Below are 20,682 nucleotides of genomic sequence, written 5' to 3'. Positions count from 1 at the left end.
TGAGAACTCCCCTATCCAGACTTGGGTGAAGGTCAAAGAGGACAAAAGACAAAAGACCTTCTTTGACCAAAAGAAGGTCAAAGAAGTAGAGACAGGAGAGTTGGCCTCTGCAGGATGTGGGAAACAGGGGCTGGCAGGGGCCAAGAACAGTCAGACGCCCCAGCGCCTGTCACTGGGGAGAGAAGGGTGGTCGGAGAGGGCTACGGTTTCCAGAAACATCACTCATTGCCTCCAGCCCCCACACTGCAGGGCATGACAGCCCTTGGCTCCTGGAGCCCAGCAGGAATGCGGCCGGGTGTATGTATTCATCACTGCTTCTGTGTCAGAGCCCTGTGCCCTGTGGCGTATAAACAGAGAAAGCTCAGACTGCCCAGGAGAAGAAAGAGGCAGAAGCGGGGATCAGGTTAGCGATACTAGATATCCATTGCCTCATCTGGCACCAGAGGGAACCGAGATCGTGTGTCCCAACTCAGGGATGTGGTGGATACAGGGAGGAATGTGCACGGTGGCTGGGGAGCCCTGTGCCAGCTCCCTTGACCCATGCCCACACCACCAGCACTGGCCCCTCGCCGTCTGGAGTGGGATGACAGAGAGCTCCTCCTGCTGCTCTTGCCGGCTCCGGCGTGGGGCTGATAACCAAACCCGGAGCACACCTTCCCCTGGGGTGCATCTTATGGGCTCAGGGTCCCAAGGGGAAAGGCTGGGGACTTGAAAGTCTCCCACCTGCATCTGGGCTGGAGTCCTCACTCCAGGGGCTGCAGAGAGCCACAGGGTCTCCCATAAGGTTTTAGCCTGAGCTAGGCCACAAGGGGGCTGAAAATGCAAGAAACTGGGTCTTGCGAGGTAACTTGGACATGATCTAACTTCACCACCCCGCCCCCTCCCCCCCCCCCCCCCCGGGGGAATTCTGTACTTCCAGAAGCCAGGGCTACTCTGGAGAACAGGGGGAATTTTCTATCTAGAAAGAAAGTCATGGATGTCAGTGGGGAAGATGAATAAAGGCTAATTCTAGAAAAGCCAGGTCCTTCCTGGGACAACTAACTGAGCCCAGGATCCTGCTCTAAAAGAGAAGGCTGTAGCTCATGATCTCTGGGGCCCAAGCTTTAGGTAAGGGGCAGAGTCCTCACTGTTTAGCCCCTCTCCTGATTGGACAGGGCCCCTAAAAGGCAAGGTGCTTCTCCTGCATATGAGGACCGCAAATCAGACTAAAAGAAGAATTTGATTTGCCAGGTGCTACAAGATATACTGCTGTGGTGGGGCCCGAAGAACCCAGGAAAATAGTCTTTTTTTTTTTTTTACATTTATTCATTTTTGAGAGACAGAGAGAGACAGACCCGAGCAGGGGAGGGGCAGAGAGAGGGAGACCCAGAATCCAAAGCAGGCTCCAGGCTCCAAGCGGTCGAGGCTGCTTCTGGGTCAGAGCCCGCTGACACAGCACAGAGCACAACACGGGGCTCGAACTCACGAACCTCGAGATCATGACCTGAGCCAAAGTTGGACGCTAAACCAACTGGGCCACCCAGGCGCCCCATGTCTTTAATCATTCAGACAGGAAACAACGGTTCACGACAAATCACAGAGCTGCCCCGTCTTGGCCTGGCGAGCGGCTGGCTGCCTCTGGTTCTCTGTCCACCTAAGGAGCCTTTGCATGCGGAGAGGAAGAGAAAAGACGAGGGGACGAGACGGAACAGAGAAGGCGGCTGTCCTCCCCAGCAATTGGGTAGGAGTTCCGGCTGGCACAGACCCGAGCGTATACATGAATGACTGAATGGGCAGGGTGTTATGTGGCTCTGAAGGTGGACGTATTTGTGTGGACAGGCCGAGGAACGCAGCGGGACCCTAGAGCAGGGCCCCTTCGGCCTCTCGTGTAGTCTGGCCTGCAAGCTCAGACACACGAGGAAGCCCCCCAGATGCATGGTCTGGCCTCCCCCATCTGCTGAGGGGTCGGCAGGGCAGCCCCACCCACCTCTGACCCAGCAGGATCTCAGACGTAAATAAACCAGGCTCCTTTGGCACCTGCCAAGATCTGTCTTCTTGGCAAGAGCCTAGGGCTAAGGGTGGCCCCTCGCTTGCCATCCCTCGGAGTAAACAGGGGTGCTTATTTATGCCAGGGCAGAGAAGAAAAAATCTTGTTGTCGAGTAAGTCTGGTGGAGCAGTATATGGAAGAACAGGATGTCCAGAGTCTGCTCTGGTTTAGGTGATGAGCTGAACACCACTGGTTTCCCTGCCTGGAGCCTGGAGATAAGACCTCCTGAGGCCACAGGAAGCATCCAAGCGTGACACGATCTCTCCACTCTCTGCACCTCACCGTGTGCACCCGGCCCTCTCTCCCACCCTGCCTGCCCTGGTTCAGCAGGGGCAGCAGGCTGGCCTGTCAGTAAAAGTCCTGCCACTGAGCACCTCTGTGCTGGTCTCCGAAGGCTGTCTAGACACCTTCTGCGAGCTCTAGGCTCCCACCCACACGCTGTTCCTCGTCCTCAGAGGCCACCAACCACACCACACAGAGGGGGAAGGGCAACCAGAGCAAGGCCAGGAGCCAGCCTGGCAGGGCTGGCCATAAACCCAGTGCTCCTGCATTATCCCCCTCCCGAGACCCTCCAGCTGGGTGCACCTTGCACAAGCCTAGAAGTGGGGAGAGGAACGTGGCAGCAGCTTAGGGAAAATTTTGAATAAGACCAAGAGGGAAGCAATGAGCCAATCAGATGTGGAACAAATGAGAAAAAGGGAATATACGCCTCTGATTCCCTGCAGGGGCTAATCTAGTCCCTGAAACGCTGGGAGCAGGACACAAAGGCAGGATGGGAAGAGTTACTAGGTTTCTCTGAGAGTACACATTTTCTCAGAACTGCTGCTCAGGAGAGAGAGAGAGAGAATGAGAGAGAGAGAGAGAGAGAGAGAGAGAGAGAGAGAATAAACACTCATCTTCTGGGGGACACTCAACTCCACTGTTGCTGCCCATGTAACCAGTGGTTCCTGCTGCAGCCCCTGCGGCCCGAGTTTCCCAGAGGTTAAGGCTACGTTACATACAGATGGAGAACCCAGATGTCACCTGCATTCTCTGGGCACCTAGGGCCCCAGTGCCCCAACAAATGATGACAATTGTTTTCGCTTTATAGATGTCAGGCAGAGAGAGTAGCTAATGTGCTCAGTGCTATACAAATAGTAGAAAGCAGGATGGTGGGGCGGAGATGGGCATTTGTTTTTGCTTCTTTTTAAAAAAGAAAAAAGTTCATTTATTTATTCTGGAGAGAGAGAGAGAGAACGCATGTGCGCATAAGCAGGGGAGGGGCAGAGAGAGGAGGAGAGAGAGAGTTCCAAGCAGGCTTCGTGCTTTCCGCACAGAGCCTGACGTGGGGCTTGATCTCACGAACTGTGAGATCAGGACCTGAGCCAAAATCGAGAGCCCGACGCTTAACCAACTGAGCCACCCAGGTGCCCCCGATTTTGCTTTTAGGGGAAATCATTTGAGGCACAACGTCGAAAACAGCTAACTGGAGGGAACAAATGATAGCCAACAATGTCACCAAGGCTGAGCTGCCTCCCAGGACCATGAGCCCCTATCTGTTCCCCTGCTGTCCTTGGGGCTCCAGGTCCCCTGCTCTCTTCGGGTGGGGGCTGGGCGAGCCTCTCCATGACAGCTGAGGAACTATAGCTGCCTCCAGGCTGTTCCAGTAACTCAACCCCCGCCGGGCCGCTCTGGTCCGAAAGCCAGCTGGTGAGTTCCAAACAATGGCAAGGGGTGTGGGTAGTGGGGGAGGCTTATGAATTAAAAATAGATGCTAGTAATCACCAGGGAGCTTGCAGAGAGCATGCGGAGCAGTGTTTACTAGAGAGAAGAATACCTTCTATTCATGCCCAGACCGGGGTGGAACCACCACAGCTTCTCACACCAACCAATGGCCTCTGGGTCTGAGGGAGTCAGCTGACAGAGCCGGGTTGGCTGGAAGACCCCCTTGCTCCTCAGGAGCTCCCCAGGCCTCGCCTATCTCTGGAGGAACAGCTACAGGGCTGGAAAGCTGTGTCACGGAAGGGGGAACGGTACCCCAGCAATAAAGTCACCCTCTTGGGCCGAGGCAGGTCTGCTCCCTATGGATACTGCATCACGTGACCCCTGGTGCTTTCAGTGACCTCACATCTGTTTGGTCTCGCGAACACGCTCGAATGTGGGCTCTAGTCTCCTCTCTGCCATGAAAGTAGCTGGGTGCCCTCAGGCAAGCAGTCTCTTGATTCCTCTAGGACTCGGTCTATTCATCCGGAAAATGGGGATAAGAACACCTGCTCTGGCAACTTCACAGGGAGGTTGTTCAGATTAACTGGGCAATACATATGACAGAGTTGGGGAGAGCTGAAAGTTCTAAATAAGGATATAAGACAGTCGTAGGAACAATCATGTCCCCCAGGGCACCGTCCTGCCTGGCAGCTCGCCCAAGAGCGTCCGGCCCCGGTCTTTCACCGGCAGCGAGAGAAGAACCCCGGCTGTCTCGGGGCCAGTGTCCGCACGAGCCACGTGCAAAAGCCTGGGGAGAAGCTTCCCGGCCGACACGCCCACCCCCGCGCCCCCCAGCCCCCTGCATTCGAGGTCAGCAAACATCAACAACCCTTCACCAGCTTCTCACGGGGCCAGCCACCCACCCGCTCCGTCTGCTCAGGCAGCCAGAGAACACAAGGTTCACATGCTCCTCTTCATAAAGGAGCTGTGGTACTGGGGACCCTGGCCTGGCAGGACGGTTCTATTTTTGTTTTTCAAGTGTCTTCACTGACTCGGCGCTGAGAGGTGGGTCCGGCTGCACGCAGAGCACCTGTTCACTGTGGCCTGGTAAGCTGCTTCATTCTGCCGGCCCCTCTGGGGTCTCCATTCCACAAGCCCTTTCAGCCAACACATGCAGATCTCACTCTGGGAACGCACTCTCCACAGTTGAAACTAGGGCTTGCAAATGGTCCGGTGCCATCCATCTGAATCCTATCTTCACGCCGATAACTCCCAACTGTATGCCTCCAGCCTGGATCTCTCCCCAGGACTCCAGACTCATACATCTGACTGCCTACTTGGCATTTCCATGTGGATGTTTAATAGCCGTCTCAAACATAACAGGTCCAAAACCCAGCTCCGCTTTCTGCCCGCCCCCCCCCCCGCCCCCCCACCACGGCCCCTGCCAGATAGCTGTTCCATTTGCCTTTTTTCCCAACTCCGTGAATGACGATTTCGTCTTTCCAGCTGCCAGGCCAAAAAGCCGTGTGCCGTCTTTGCCTGCTTTCACGCTCCACAACCGTCAGAGGTGGACGTGGCCCGATCTCCGAAGCAAATCCAGAATCCAGCCACTTCTCCCCACCCTTACCACTCCCACCCAGCTGCAAGCCACCACCGCCCCGTGCCTGGAGTATTTCGACAGCTTCCCGGCTGGACTCCGTGTTTACACCCCGGCTCGTAGCCTGTTCACACAGCAGCCAGCGTGGTCTTCTGAAAAGGTATCACTCATCTGCACAAAAACCTTCTAATGACCTCCCATCTCACTTGGGGAAAAAAGTCAGAAGCCCCTTTCCTGGCCCATGAGGCCCTAGGTGACCCACAACTCTCCCCACCCATCTTTAAAACCCCAATAAAACCCAAAGTGCCTCAACCCACTATCTGCTGTCCTGTCTCCCCGCACGGGCAACACATGGCTGCCCCCACTTCCACCAGCTCTGCAATCCACTGAAACGGGTTTCTTGCTGGTTACCAATGACCCCCTCTGCGTGTGCTGCCTGCACACACTTCCATACCCAGATAGGACCTGTCACTCCTGCCCCGTTTCACTCTTTTGACTACTCCCTCCTCCTGCTTCAGGATTCTCTCTCTCCATGGTGACTCCTCTGTGTCTGGCTGTTCTGTCCCTTTTATGTCACATCTGTCCTCGGCTTCGCGCTCACTCGACACGTGCCCTTCAGGGGTCTCTTCTATACCCATGATTTCAAGCTCAGTGCTGACTTCCAGAGTGCCAGCCCGAGTCCAGACCTCTCGCCCATGAACCCGACCGCCCGCTGGAGCTCTTTAGTCGGACGGCTCCCAAAGGCACCTGCAACTCAACGCGTCCAAAAGTGAACTCATCACTCTCCTTCCACAACCTGCTCCTACTTCCGTGTTTCCTCAACTAGAAGATGCCCCATCCGCGAGGTTGGTAAGCCAGAAACCCTGGAATCATCCTCTCCTCTTTCCTTTTGTCTTCCTATCCACTTTCTCACCTGGCAGTGCTGATTCCAACTTCCAAATGTCTTCCGGATTTGTCTCCTCCTTTCCATCCTCACTGCTGCGGCCCAGACTCCTGAAGCAGCTCCAAAACCGGTTTCCTTGACTCCACTCCTAACCCCCTTCCCGGTCTATTGTCTACACTGAGATCCAGAGGGACCACTTCCTTCCAGCTTCCTGCCTAACACCCATGGACACCTTCACACTACCTGTGTAGTCTGGCCTCTGCCTACCCATCGGTCCCCAACACAGCTGGATGCTGTGACCACAGCGAAGGCCAGGAGGACCCCTGCGCCAGCTCGCGGACTTCTGTACATGCTACTCCCTCTCCCCCCTCTTCCCCTGGTTCTTTCCTGGGCTAACCTGTACTCCTTCAAGGCTCAAGTCAATGGCTTCCTCCAGAAGGTCTTTACCAACTCCAATTCCCTCCCCCTGCTCCCAAAGGCCTCACAGCCTCTATCACAGCCTTACCACCTTATTCTGTCCGTTGCCCGTCTGCCCCCCCCCATTCAGTAAGCTCGTGAACACAGTACCTCGGCTTGTTCATTCTTATGGCATTAGCAAGCGTTCAGTGAGCACTTGTCATATGAACAAAGGAGTGAGGACAGAACTTCAGGAAGTGCCAAACTAGCTTTTCTCCTTACCCTTACCCTCTCCTTACCCCTCATGGCTTCCTCTCCTACCTTCTTTGGTTGGTAATAATAATAAAAACGATACTGTGCCAGGCTCCATCCCAGACATTCATACATACATGAACCCATTCGAACCTAGAGCAACTCTACTATTATCCTCGCTTTCAGCTGGGGAAACTGAGGCACACAGACGTTAAGTGACTGACGCAGCTTACTAAGTGCAGAGCCAGGGCTGGCGCCAGCCTAGGCTCTGAACCAACTGCCGTACTGCTCCTTGATGGCCTGTTTAAGGTAAACAAGCCGGAATTAACATCGGCCTGAGCAAAACCTCATTTTTGAAAACCCCTGAGACAAAGAGAAACGAACCCTTTGGGGATCATCTCTTGCCTTGGGTTTGGTCCAACCCCGCGGACAGTTCTGTGGGCAGCAGGGTGTGGGTACCCACCCGGCAGGGCCCCCAGCTCAGCCCCCCGCAGGTCCAGAGGCCCCTCGGCGGATGGCTCTCGCGCCCGAGTGCCTCCCCGCCACACCGAGGCCACGCCCCCTCATGCCCCACCTCACCTTATCGCCGCCCTCGGCCTCCTCGGCCAGGAGGTACACATTGCCGCTGTCAGCCAGCAGCAGGGCGGTGTCGGTGGTGGAGGAGGAGCGGGGGCGGCACTGGTGCTGGTGCAGGATGGCGGCCAGGCTGCTGTCCTGGGGGGCCTTGCGCAGCAGGTGGGGGCTGCCGCGCTGGGGCTCCAGGGAGCTGCTCTTGGTGCGCCGGCTGCCACCCCCGCCGCCGCCCCCGCCGCTGCCGTGCAGGCTGGCGCCCCGCTTGATCGAGGGCCGGGAGCGGATCTGCTGCAGCACGCGGTTGAAGGCGGTGGGCCGCGCGGGCAGGTCGTGCAGGGACATGGCGTAGGAGACGCGGTGCATCTCCGGGGAGCGCTCCTTCTCGTCCGGGGAGTCATGGTCGGACATGCCCTGCTGCTGCTGCTGCTGCTGCTGGGAATCCTGAGACGTCTGATGCTCCCTCTCCCGAGACCGGCGCCGGCTGTGGAACAGGTGCTTCAGGCCGTGGCCAAACATGGAGCCCTCTGAGAGCTGCTGGATTTTCTTAACGGGGAGAGATGAAGAACCGTCGTGAATGGAAAGCTCTGGAATGCCCAGTTGTTGGGGACAGAGGTGGGGGGGGGTGTGCTCTTGGGAGATCACTAGAGCTACTACAGCTGTCTGAACCTGGAAGATCCCTGCGAATGGCCTGTCATGCCTAAAAGGGCATCTTGCAGGAAGGCAGCAAGCAACCCTGACCCAGTCTCTATTCCCCAAGAAATGTACCCCCACAGCCCTCCACAGGACATTCGCGATCAACACACGGTTCAGGGTTACTGGTCATGCGATCTTGTGACTAGTCTGAGGCTCACGGGGTTGTATCCTTCTGGATCGATTCCCGCCACCCCTGCCCTCCGGTCTGTCTCTCCTTCTAAGTTCAGTCCTCTTTCGAGCTGCGCTGGCTCTTTTAGACCACCAGGCACCCATTTCCAAAGATGCCTCCTTGCGGTGCTCTCTGAGAAGATCAGGGTCAGACCATCAGGTTGTACTGTTGTAGAAGACGTTGCTGAGTGCTTACCCAACACGTGTTCCCCTTCCTTACCAACCAAACGGCCTGGCCTTCACGCCCCTTGCTAAAAATTCTTATACTTCATCAGACTCCCTTGCAGCTAGGAGTGACACGTGACAGCTCTAGCCAATGAAAAGCAAGGTGAGAGTTTCTAGCAGCACTTTTGCTTTCCTGCTAAAGCTCCTGGCCCTTCCTACTTCTTCAGGTCTGGAATGTAGCGGTAATTCCTGGACACATAGCTGCTGTCTTGCAACCACAAGATGACTGGCATGATGGCGAAGGGCTACACACACACACACACACACACACACACACACACACACACACGGCAGAGCCGCAAGCGACAGGTTTGGGAACTTGATGCCAAAGCAGTTCTGAATGCCCATCTTGGGATTCTGGCCACATGAGATAAATAAACCTGTCTTTGTCTACAACACCGTACCTATCTTAGCACGCTCTTCTGTTATTTGCAGCCAGTCTCATTCCTGATGTAGTTGGCAATAAAAGAAGTTTTACTGGAGTTTCCAGGTTGGTGGATACATCCATGCCAGGAGGATGGTGTACCCCAGTTCTACCGGGACAGAAGCTCCTGCACTCGGGACCCTTCTGGACCTCGTCCCATGTATATTTCTCCATCTGGCTATTCATCCGTATCCTTTGTAATACCCTTCGTAACGAACTGGTAAACAAAAAATAAATAATAAACATTACTTCTGTGGGCATGCCTCACAGTGCAGTCAGTAACGTGACCACTTCTTCAGCATCCCTGTCGGAATGAGGTATCTAAGTCAGCGTCTTTCCCCTCAGGTTGGAACGGACCAAAGGGGCCCTGGAGCCCAATGCTGCCCTGGCCCCAGCCTTCCCTCTCGGCTCTGCTGCTCCCCAGGCAGGACTGTTCAGGCCAGAGACGGACAGCGTGCCTGTCAGGGGGCTGGCTTCTTTGGCCAGGCCGAGCCCTAGGCAGAGAGCTTCAGAGCCAAAGGGAGGGCTGGGCCATGCAGGACCAGGTGAGAAGCCACACTCTGGAACTCCTAAGAAGGAAAATTCGGAACCTGGCCATTTGGGGCTCAGTGAGCCCCAGCAGGTCCTCACTTGGGAGGAACAACCCGTAATCTCATGAGCCAGCCTCATTTTTATCTATTTTTAAATATTTATTTTGGGAGAGTGTGAGCATGAGCGGGGGAGGGGCAGAAAAAGAGGCAGAAAGAGAATCCCAAGCAGGCTCCTCGGCGTCAGCACAGGGCCCAAGGCGGGGCTCGAACCCACGATCCGTGAGATTGTGACGTGAGCCGAAGTCAGACGCTCAACCGACTGAGCCACCCAGGTGCCCCTGAGTTTTCTTTTCTTCTTGAAATCAACTCACAGACAGAAAACCTTAGACCATGCAGAAACCAAGAAAAAAAAAAAGCCCATGTTAGATGTGAATTAGCTGACCTGGCTCTTGGTTTTTTCTACCTCAGGATTGTATGTGGAGACAGCTGCACTGACCTCTGGGTGTCAGTAGCTAAGCTATCGTAAATTTGTGTAAAAGTTCAGGGCTTTCAGTTGTGGCCTCATTTGAGTCTCCCCACCATCCTCAAAGTAGGCAGCCAGGCAACCTTCCATCACCCATTTTACAGACCAGATATGTTACCTCGGCACAAGTCACTAAGGGCTCACGGTTTACAGTTTTCAAGGGGTTTTTTTTTCTTCTACATGATCTCACTTGATTTTCCCGGACACTAATAAAAGCAACAGTAGCAACATCCCCACTTGTAGATGAGGAAATGAAGGCTACCACCATTGCTTCTCAAGAATTTAATTCTGGGGCAGCCCCGGAGACATTAGGTTACACAGTGTGAGGCTCTCCCACGGGAGTTACTGTCCCGGCAGGGCCAGCCTGAGGCAGGGCCAGGAGGCCCCCCTGAATCTGCTCCGGGCAGAGCCAACATGTCCAGGGCAGACGGACAGGGGAGCGCACTCTGCCATCAACTTGGAAGGGGCCAGATCCTGTGGCCTCCAGACCAGGGACGGCCAGGACACTCCTTCCTCCTGAGGCCCAAGCTATACCAGACCTCCCTCCAGGCATCATGGATGGGGCCAGCTGGCTCTGGCATTTGCCGAGCTGCTCCTGTCAAACAGTCATTACATATTACAAACTGTCCTCCCAGCTTCCCATTCCAGGTCTCTCTGTCCTCTCCCTACCACTCCTGACCCAGCTTCTCCAACTCAGAGGCCCATCTTCTGTATCTGCTCAGGTAAAAAGAGTTCCCTTCAAAAGACTTCACCGGGTCCCAGAGCTCTGAGCCCTGGGAAACAGGCAGAGGTGCTGTGGACAGCGGCCACACTGTCTGCTATATTGCCTTGAATCCTAAGATCCTTGGTCAATTTATTTTAAAATCATGCAGCATTTTTTAAAGTGCTCTCCAATCTATGCTGTCATCCTAACCTTAGGAGGGAGAACGGGACAGGTATAGATCAATTGTCTCCATTTTGCAGATTAAAAAAACTGAGGCACAGCACAGTTAAGTGGTTCATCCAAGTTACATGGGCAAGTCCCCCAACTTCTAGTCTAATTTACCCTCGCTGGCTCACACACTGATTCTAAGACTAAAGCAGATGTGGTATTTACATGCATCCCAGAACAGTATCAGAGGCAGGATTACAACAAACCTAAAAAGGCCTGGGCCAGGGGGAGTCGGGTCCCCTGAACCGTAATGGCCGATGTGCCCATGCCACATTGTAGGACTTGGGTAAGGGCTTTAACCACAGTGGGCCTTCATTTCCCCTCTTCCCCATCTGTTCTGAAGGTGAAGGAAAGCCCAGGATGGTGACTGGCTGACCACAGGACCTTTGCTTTCGTAGTACCGAGGAGTTTGCTAAAGTCTATGGTAGGCGTGAGGGGAAAGAACAAAAAAGCAGCCAAAGAATAATGAGACGGGGGTGTTGCTCACTAACAAAGTGCAAGACAAGAGAGCTGGGTGACCCGTGAGCTGGGGTGCTTCTGCATATAGGCGTCCAAGAGGAGGTGGTTGAGAAGTTTTGACATAACGTGGTAAGTATTTAAAAAAAAAAACAAAAAACAAAAAACACAGCTCAGCACATACACATAACCAGCCACAAGTTTTGGAAATGAGGAAAACCATGGTGACTAGCTTGAGAGAACTTGGCCACCAACGCAGCAGAAAGCGCCACCTGTTCTGACTAACAGGTTCCAGCTCCTAAATGTCACTTGCTTTTCCACATTGACTTTTGCTTTTCCCCAGCTGCCAGGAACCATTGTGGTGGCCAAACGAAGCCACGGATTAGGAGGAGAGAGCCGAGATGTTTCAGAGTCAGGGGTGAGGCATAAACAGAGCTCTCCGGACCTAGTAGAATGAGCGAGAACTGTCCCAGAACAGCCCGGAGGCCAGCAGTTAGCCAGAAAGGAGAGCTTCCAGGCCGGGGGCTGACACCTGGGGAGGGGGAGGAGAGGACACTTGCTGTCTCCTCCCCCTGGAACTATTTTTAAGGGCAGAAAGGACCCCCTCTCCTTAGGGTACTGTCATCCTCTCAGGAAGAAAGCATGAGCTGGATGATTTTTTGTAAGATCCTTCCTGAGAAGTTTGTGGTGTCTCAACAGGCTTCATCTGTTTTCCTCCCTGGGTGTGGGTCCCCCAAAGGGGAAGTTTGCTCCAAAATCTGCAAACACAGCTGCATGAGATCAGAAGTAAAATGCTTTAGGGTACAGCGTCTTTGGCACCATCTGGTTAAAAACAGCCCAAAGCGGGGCGCCTGTGGGGCTCAGTCAGTTAAGCGCTGGACTCTTGATTTTCGGCTCAGGTCACGATCTCACAGTTCATGGATTCGAGCCCCGAGTTGGGCTCGGTGTTGACAGTGCGGGGCCTGCTTGGGATTCTCTCTGCCCCCTCTCTCTCTCTCTGCCCTTCCCCTGCCCCACGTGCGCACTCCCTCTCTCCCTCTCAAAATAAATAAACACTTTTTAAAAATAGCCAAAAGCAGCCTCTGATTCCTACAGGTCCCTGTGTTCTTAACTCCCAGAAAAGCTGGATCTTAACAAGTCATGATAACCGATAGCAAATTATCCCAACCTGGCAGCTGAATGCACATCCCTTCCTCCCACCTGGGTTCAGAACTCCCTCCGCCCCACCACAGCCTCGGGTGCAGGGGGGTGACTGGGTCACCATGAGCCTTAGCAAGCCTAGGTCGCCAACGTTTCTCTATTTATAGGGTCTCTATGGAAACAGGGCCAGCATTAGAGAGCTAATCGCTGTGAAAACCCACAGAGTCCTACTCTCAGGATACAAAGTGGATTGAGGAAGTCTCCAATTGCCCTTAAGAAGCCTTGGGTGGGGGGCCTGGGGCTGGGAGAGGGAGCCTTGCCCCAGGTCTGGCACCGACGAGGATAATGACGGAGAGAAGTGAGTAGCTGCCAGCGTTCAGGCCTGTCTGGGGTTTCTGTGAGAAACACAGTGATGAAAGATTTTTGGAATCATTTTTTTCTCCCCCAGCATCACAGCTGACACTTAAAAAAAGGCAGATCTCAACACAGGGGCAAATGACTTCCCCATTCTCGATTTTATTTTAATTCCTCCTTCCTTTATTGCTTAGAGAATTCTGCCTGGTGCCAATGCAAGTCTGGGAAGGCGACCGCCTCCCCTGGGTCTTTAGGCAGAACTGACTCGACATATACCAGCCCGGAAGATTTAAAAGTTGCCCGTGTGGTGCGCCCTCTCTCCGCCTCCTCTCCTCCTACCCACCCTTCACTGCCTGCCCCCTGCATCGAGCCATCCCCCACCAGGTCTCACTGCCCTGCTCTGAATCCCAGAGAGCTCATTATCTGCACCGCTCACCTTGCAATTAATCGTGTGCCTGGTGACACGGCTTCTAGTGCTTTCTCAAACTGTTATCCAACTTTTTACCTGCTTATGGACAGACTCCTCAACGGAGGGCAAGAGTTCTATCATCTATATCTTTGCGTCCCTAATTTTACCTGACAATTGCTGCGTAATTCTTTATTTTCGGAGTGGAAACTATCCAAGCCTACAAAACCATCTTAAAAGAGGACTTAATCCCTAGACAATGACCTTTTCCAAAGACATAAAATGCTCAGCCAGGCAGCTTGTGTCTAACCCAGATCCCTCCGGCTACAGTTCAAAGTCTTATCTCAGGGTACCTCATCCCAGTAACGGCCAAGGCTGAACTGGCCTGGAAGGAGATGAACAGGGACCCGGGAGCCTGAACGTGTTTACCGTCTTCACACACAGTTGGGGTCAGGGCTCAGGTGCTCACAGCCAGTGTTGTTTTCCAGGGTGGACATGACTCAGTTAACGTGGCTGGAATAAGGAAGCCTTTAGCCATTCAATTTGAAAAGTAACCTATTATTCTTCTCACACAATCACAAAACATACCTGCTCTCCCTCAACAGCTTCGTTCTAACTTCGTAACATGGAGAGAGGCTTACGTGTTTGGCTGATAACGGTGGACCTTGTCCAGTCCTGGCCGCGTTCTAAGAATGCACCCTCCTGGTCTCTGAGGATTTCTAAGGCAGGGGCCATCTCTTAGAAGAGAGACGAAAACAGGGAAGAATTTTGAGTTGGCCTCCAAAACTACCACTGAGAAGCCAGCTGAGCTTTTCCCCCAGCTCCCAACACTCACACTTTTTCTTAAAACTTCCACCTAAAATCCAGGTCTTAGGAGATGTTTCAATTCCTTGTTGAGGGAGACAGTCTTGTTAGCATGACTGGCAACGAAGGACAATTAGATCCACAAAAAAAAAGAAGTGCATTCGGCAAACACTGAGCCTGCGGGACAGTTCCCACTAGAGCCACGAGGGCAGCTGGGAATTTATCTAGAACCCGATACGTGGCAGGAGAACGGAGAGCTCCCTTTGCCACGTGCTTTCCCGTCGGTCACCAATTCGCCCGGAGCCCACATACAGGGCTGCTCTGAATATTACTGGAGGCAAAGAGGGGTGGGGATGGGGCCGTCCTGGGCCTCGGGACCCTCCGCCCTCTGCACCTTAGGTGCAGGTGGGGTGAAAACCAGGGAACCTCAGCATTTTTCACACCCCTGCACTATCCCTGACTATTTACAGGGCTGGGAGAACAATTGTATTCTAGTCAAAAAGGGCACTGGCCCCACTTTCCCCCCAAAAAAGCCCCTCTCCTTTTTTTTTTTTTTAATGTTTTTATTTAGTCTTGAGACAGAGAGAGACAGAGCATGAGCAGGGGAGGGGCAGAGAGAGAGGGAGACACAGAATCCGAAGCAGGATCCAGGCTCCGAGCGGTCAGCACAGAGCCTGACGCGGGGCTCGAACTCACGGACTGTGAGGTCATGACCTGAGCCAAAGTCGGACGCTTAACCGACCGAGCCACTCAGGTGCCCCAACCCCTTTCCTCTTCTTTGGTAATTAACATTCTACCCTCTCTTTATTATTTTTTTTATCTTTTATTTTTATTTTAGAGAGAGAGAAAGCACGCACAAGCGAGGGAGAGGGGCAGAGGGAGAGAAAGAATCGGAAGCGGGCTCCACGCTCAGTGTGGAGCTCGACACGTGGCTCGATCCCACGACCCTCGGATCACAACCTGAGCTGAAATCAAGAGTCGGATGCTTAACCCACTGAGCCTACCCAGATGCCCCCTACCTTTCTTTAATATCTTGCTCTAAGCCCACCTCTTCCGATCGACCCCATATGTTTCTGACTCCACTGCATGATGCTCAAAGCACTCTTACACTTATGTGTGCTTTGATGGGTGATTTTCCTGCAATTATTTCATCCTGTTTGGCTGGGGGCTTACCTGTTGCCAAAGAACTAATTTCCCCTAATTTCCCCCTCCCTTGATCTTACATCTACTGCAATCCTACTTCCCTGATGAAATCTATCCCAGGGGTTCAGCCCCTGCGTGAGACTGAAGGAATCTTCATGCCTGAACATATCACTCCTAAAGCAGAAGTAGGAGAAGGCATGTAGAGCCATACTCTACCGTCAGAACCCTACACTAGAATCCCAGAGCACACACGTTCCTTCCTGTGAAGTAACTTGTCTTCTCCTCCACTGATGCAGTAGAGAAACTGAAACCCAGAAATCTGATCAAGAGCCATGGCCTTAAAAAAAAAAGGGGGGTGGGGGAAACAAACAAGGGGTGCCTGCTGGCTGGCTTAGTCAGTAGAGTACACGACTCTTGATCTTGGGGTCGTGAGTTCAAGCCCCACGTTGGATGTAATGCTTACTTAAAAAAGCAAAAAAAAAAAACCAAAACGTCAAACAAAAAAAAGAACAGAAAAACAAGCAGGGGCTTCTTGGGAATGTCAACGTTCTCTTTCTCGACTCAGATGTAGGTAAAGGGGGTGTCTGTTTTGCTGTTGTAAACGATACGTATGAGTTTTCAGACACTTTTCCAGACACGTCTTATTTCACACTTTAGAACAGCGCCTTTCCCACTGAAGGGGTTCGGTATCTGTTGACCCATGATCCCTTCTCCAGTGGACTCTCTATGGGAGGGTTGAAGGAACCCGGGCCATTTGGGAGAGGCTCAAGTACCTGTGAGCGCCAATAAATGTGGGGAGGCCGCAAGGGGAACCACACAGGATTCGGCTGGGACTTTCGGCCAGCTATGTGGCTTCTAATCGCTTTTTCGAGAAATCTTACTCTGAACAGGCAGGGAGGCTAGTGCATGGGGTGAATGGGAGACCATCAGCTGGAACCCAAATGAATCTAAAGTCAAAAGCACTTCGAGCCAGGACTGTAATAATGGGATTCCAGCATACCCCCTTTTTTCTTCTGGGAAAAGTATTAACAGTGCCCAGAAATCCCTGGGGAAATTATCCACAGGGGCTTTTGTGAGGGGAAGAGAACGTCAAGGGAAGGCCTCTGGCCTCGCACTTTCAGTCTCCCTTTCAGGAAAGGCTCAATTGCTCTGGCTGTACAAGGGGAGGGAGAGGTGGTGAGGCTGGTGATTTCCTCCTTGCCTTGAGGCTTCTGGAACCCAGGACAGAACCAGCTGACTCTTAGGCTTCGCCACTCATCCCAGGCCTCAGCAACAGCTACCACCCACTGTAGTTTTAACAGGAATGTGTGCCCCGTGTCCCTTTCTGCAGTTTCCTCTGAGCTCCTCCCCACTCCCTTTTCTCACTGGAGCTGGGTTTCCTCCCTGGAGAATTCCAGTGTACTTTTTGGTCAGCTAACCCTCTCTGTTGCCGGCCATCCTGGCCTGTCCTCCCGACTAGCAGGGAATCTGGTAGTGGCAAAGGACTTGATGATGATGACAAATGACTCGAGACATGAACTGAAGTGCTTAAATAGGAATCCAAGCCACGAGTGGAGGGAGGGGGCCACGGGACTCTGGATTGTTGGGCTCCTGTTGTAGGGAAGCCACGTCAAGTGTGCTGAGGAGCTAAGAAGGCCCCCAAAGTACCCGCATGAACCTCCTGGGGGGCAATGTCCATTTGCAGGTGATTTTTCAGTAACAATTACATAATTGCTCCTTTACGATTGCTGTTTCACTATTTTTCCTTCTTTTCATTGGCCCTCAACCCCGTAATTACAGGTCCCAGGCCCCTGCAGCAGAAACTTACAGCACAGAGTCATATGCTGCACAACACTGAAGGGAGGCCAAAGGAGCCCCTGAGACCTGTAGGTGCCACTAGTTAGGGCACCATTCAGATCTATTTGGCAAAGACTAAAATCCACCCCCCCCCCCAACCTCCATGGAGGTGCTTCAGACAAAGAGCCTCCTTTTTTTTTTTTTTTTTGCCCCTTTCTCAAGATGATTTCTTCCGATGCATTTAATCTATCACAATGCCTGAAGCTGTCACAAGAAACCAGAAGTGGGACTAAGGGACCAAAAGTCTCCATCTCCAAAGTTTAAAATGAAAACAAAAGCAAGCCAGAACCGCTGGTCGCTCTAGGCCAGACACAGGTGTTACAAAAAAAGTTAAACTTGCCCCTTTCTGGTATCACCATCAAATCCAAACAAGTCTGCTTCTAGCCAGTGTTGGAGCCAGTCATGGAATTTTTCCATCATTGGGAAAACTGTGCCACCATTGGTAAACAACTTTTTCCAGCATTGGAGACCAAGTTTGGACACTTCAGTCTTCCTATTCCCTTTTCCGAGAAAAAGGCTCAGAAAAGTTGAGTGATTTGCCTGAGAGCACACAGCAAATCAAATTTCGATGGCCCAGTCCTTATCTGGTTCTGAAGTCCCTACCTCGTAAACATGTTTTGATAAAGCAGACAGAGATAAACAGGAAAGGGCTCTGCTCGTCTCCCCATCCTCCTACTGAGCAAGCAGCAGCTATGTTTTCTCCTCCTTGCTGCCAGCCTGGGTCCACATGGCTGTAATCTACCTCAGTGATATGTTTTGGGGAGGGGGCGGTGAGGCTCCTTTTCTCACATCTGATCTCAATTCTGCTTCAGGGAAGTTCAGGGGTTAATATCAGGTGTAGAGTTGTTGCTGCATCTGCCTGACCAGAACGAGGGCGTCACACACACACACACACACACACACACACACACACACACTAATAAAAATAAAAAAGACAAAGAAGAGAGATGATAGAGGAGGGTGGAGATGAACGAGCTTTCTTAAGGCAGCGTTATCGACAGAGACAAAGACACCGCAGCCCCCACACCACAACCAGCCCACCCACCTTCCCCCACGTAGGCAAGTGGGGGATATGAATGGGGCTGGCAGTTCCCACTGCTGGCCTGCACTGGAGAGTGGGGGAGTTTCCAAGGCTGCTTCTCATAAACTCAGGGCAAGGGTCCCATCTGGTTAGAGAATCAGGTTTTGCTGGCCAGACTCCTCTGGATGGGCCCAGAATGAGGCTGAAGTGTGCAGCAGAAGGCTCACCTCCTTCCCACATCAACATTAAGGGCACCCATTTCTGTTCATTATCTCACTTAAAATAGGAACCACACCTCCTGACCACACAGGGTGGGCTCAGAGGTGACAGCTGGGACAGGCGCCAAGGATGCCTCGGGCCTGACGAGAGAACAAACCTCCTGTGCACAGCCTACCCAATGGAGCTCATCTTTAGACAGAAGGCTTGCCCCAAACCTCGGAACAGGGCACCTGCAGAGCAAGAGGTCACATTCCCATAACTGCCACAATTTTTTTTTTTTAAGTGCACACAAGGAGCTAGCTGTCTCCCTTTCTACCCCTCCCCGAGGCACACAGACAGGTAACACACCCAGGTAAGAGCACACTCACCTGCGCTCTGACTTCCTGACTCTGAGCTGCTCAGGCCAAGCGAGGAATGTCATTGGCTTATTCTGGTAAGCTCCTTAGTGGCTGCTGCCATAGGATACGGGCTTTATTTAACATAATGGAGTCCTTTTGCTCCCCTAGCCCAGACCTTGCACCCCCTCTGGAGACTATCTCTCCGGAGGCATCAATCTCCAAGGCATCTAAGTTCCTTCCTTGGGCTGACATCTCGCTCAGCCCCGTGGTGAGCCGGCTTGCAAATCCTGAGCCTGCAGTCCCTGTGGCAGCTCCAGCAAAGGCGCATTATTTATCCCCGCTTCTGTTTTAATTAATATAGAGACATATTCAACATAGCTCGATAATTGTGTCGGCAACCGCAGGCCGGAAAATAAAGGGCTCCCAGCTGCATGTGATCGGCTGTTTCGGATTCTGGTTCTAACTGCCGGCTCAGCATGTGTGCCCCGAGCCAGCCCAAGCACCGCTTGGCCACCTGTCAGTTCTCCACCCTGGGGGTTGGTTCAGCAGGCAGGCAGGGATCTCCAAGCACTAGCTTAACCTCTGGCTCCACCTAACGGCAAGAAATCCACACTCCCCTTTCACAGATGGGCAAACTGAGCTTCATCCAGGAAGGTCCCAAAAGGAGGAAACTAATTCAGCAAAGGAAACGAATGGTCCTCTACTTGGCCTCCCACGCTGCAATTTTCTTCCCCTGCCATCTTACAGGAGGGAAAGTGATGTCAACTTTTTAGTTAGCATCTTGGAATTCTCCAGCCCTTTGTCTGCGAACAGTACTTCACACACATTATTCAAACAATCTCGGGTGGGTGAGTCACTAGAACGTCTGCTGAATAATGAGGAACAAACACAGAGGCCTGAAATGGGGCTGAAAGACGGAGGCACAAATGGTACCTGACGTCCAGCCCGGGGTTCTGGCTGAACATCCTCTCTGACCTTTGCCTGGCTTCCCCATCACTTTCCTCCTGTGAAAGCACTTCAGCGTGGGGCGGGGGAGCTAAGTCGCCGGCTGAGCTCGCCAGGGGAAGGTCTGCGCTCACCTTTAAATCAGGAGGCTTGCTTCGGGGCCCCGGGTTCGGCGCCGCGGCAGCGCCCGCATCTGAAGTTGGCCCGCCTGCAGAGTTAGCACCCGTGGCCTCCCCGGGCCGGAGGTCCGCGCCCGGCAGGTGGCAAGCGGCATCTTCCAGCCCAGCTCCATCCTCCTCGCCCTGCTGTTGCTGCAGCTCGTCCGATTTGCACCTCTTCATGGTGTATGTGGGTCGGCAAGGGGAATCTGTCCTTCCAAACGCGCCGTCTTGGGGGAGACCGCACCCCTTCTTGCACTCAGAAAACGAGGCCCGGGGTCTGAATTAGTAACGAGGGAGGGGTCGGCGGGTCACAATTTCTTGAATTGAAAGATAAATCAGGATGAGGGAGGGGCGAGGACAGGGAGCCTTGGTTACAGCCTGGAATAGTTCATTACGACCTGGGGAGCGGAGGCAGGTCACAGTCGAGGCTGGGCAGCAGGAGTCCTTGGGCAGTCATTGGAGCGGGAGGAGGAAGGCAGCCCCCGGCCCCCCAAACTTTCTGCTCCCGGGCGCCGGCTGGGCGGAGGGGAGCCGGGCGGCACCGCGCATCCCTCCCGGCGGGCCGGGCTGCTGGGCGAGGCAGGGCACCGGGCAGCCGGCGGGGCAGGTCTTTGGCTGCCGCCCTCGGCTCGGGCTGCGGCCCCCGGCCCTGCCGCCGGCCCCCGCCCCGCACGGGCCCGCCGCGGAGCCCGCAGCGCGCCCGGCCCCCTCCCCGCCCGCGCGCCCCGCTCCCCGCCCGCCGCGCCGCTTGCTGCAAAGCCGCGGCCGCGGCCCGAGCCAGCGGCGAGCGCGCAACCTACCCCGCCCGCTGCCTCCGCCCGTGAGGGGGAAGGCGAGGCAAGGAGGGAGTGACAGCGGCAACGGGCCAATGGGAAGCCCGGAGGGCCGAGGGGGCGTCGCGCGGCCACGTCTTTAGGGTTGGTTGCACCGCGCGGTCCCCCAGGAGAGGTCTGG

The 20,682-nt window shown here is 53.8% G+C and overlaps 1 protein-coding gene across 4 annotated transcripts in view; it reads right to left on the bottom strand.

Moving 5' to 3' along the window:
* The window catches only part of TMCC2 (transmembrane and coiled-coil domain family 2), a 39,913-nt gene extending 19,614 nt beyond the window's left edge, over window positions 1-20,299 (bottom strand). The window contains exons 1-3 of one of the 4 annotated variants that reach the window (XM_042925481.1): window positions 20,127-20,299; window positions 19,702-20,005; window positions 7,418-7,954 (exon numbers count right to left, since the gene is read on the bottom strand). In XM_042925481.1, the coding sequence (XP_042781415.1) occupies window positions 7,418-7,954; window positions 19,702-20,005; window positions 20,127-20,185 (900 nt within the window). In that variant the 5' untranslated portion in view covers window positions 20,186-20,299. Of the gene's footprint in view, window positions 1-7,417; window positions 7,955-8,901; window positions 9,139-18,652; window positions 18,843-19,701; window positions 20,006-20,126 lie in introns of those variants that run through there. The other 3 variants (XM_042925482.1, XM_042925483.1, XM_042925484.1) reach the window with 3 other exon arrangements.
* Between the last annotated feature and the right edge of the window lie 383 nt (window positions 20,300-20,682).

This window comes from Panthera leo, chromosome F3 (assembly GCF_018350215.1).
Source record: "Panthera leo isolate Ple1 chromosome F3, P.leo_Ple1_pat1.1, whole genome shotgun sequence".
In the NCBI taxonomy this organism is placed as follows: domain Eukaryota; kingdom Metazoa; phylum Chordata; class Mammalia; order Carnivora; family Felidae; genus Panthera; species Panthera leo.
Note: the sequence above shows the minus strand (reverse complement) of the source record. Positions and strands in the feature narration are given on the sequence as shown.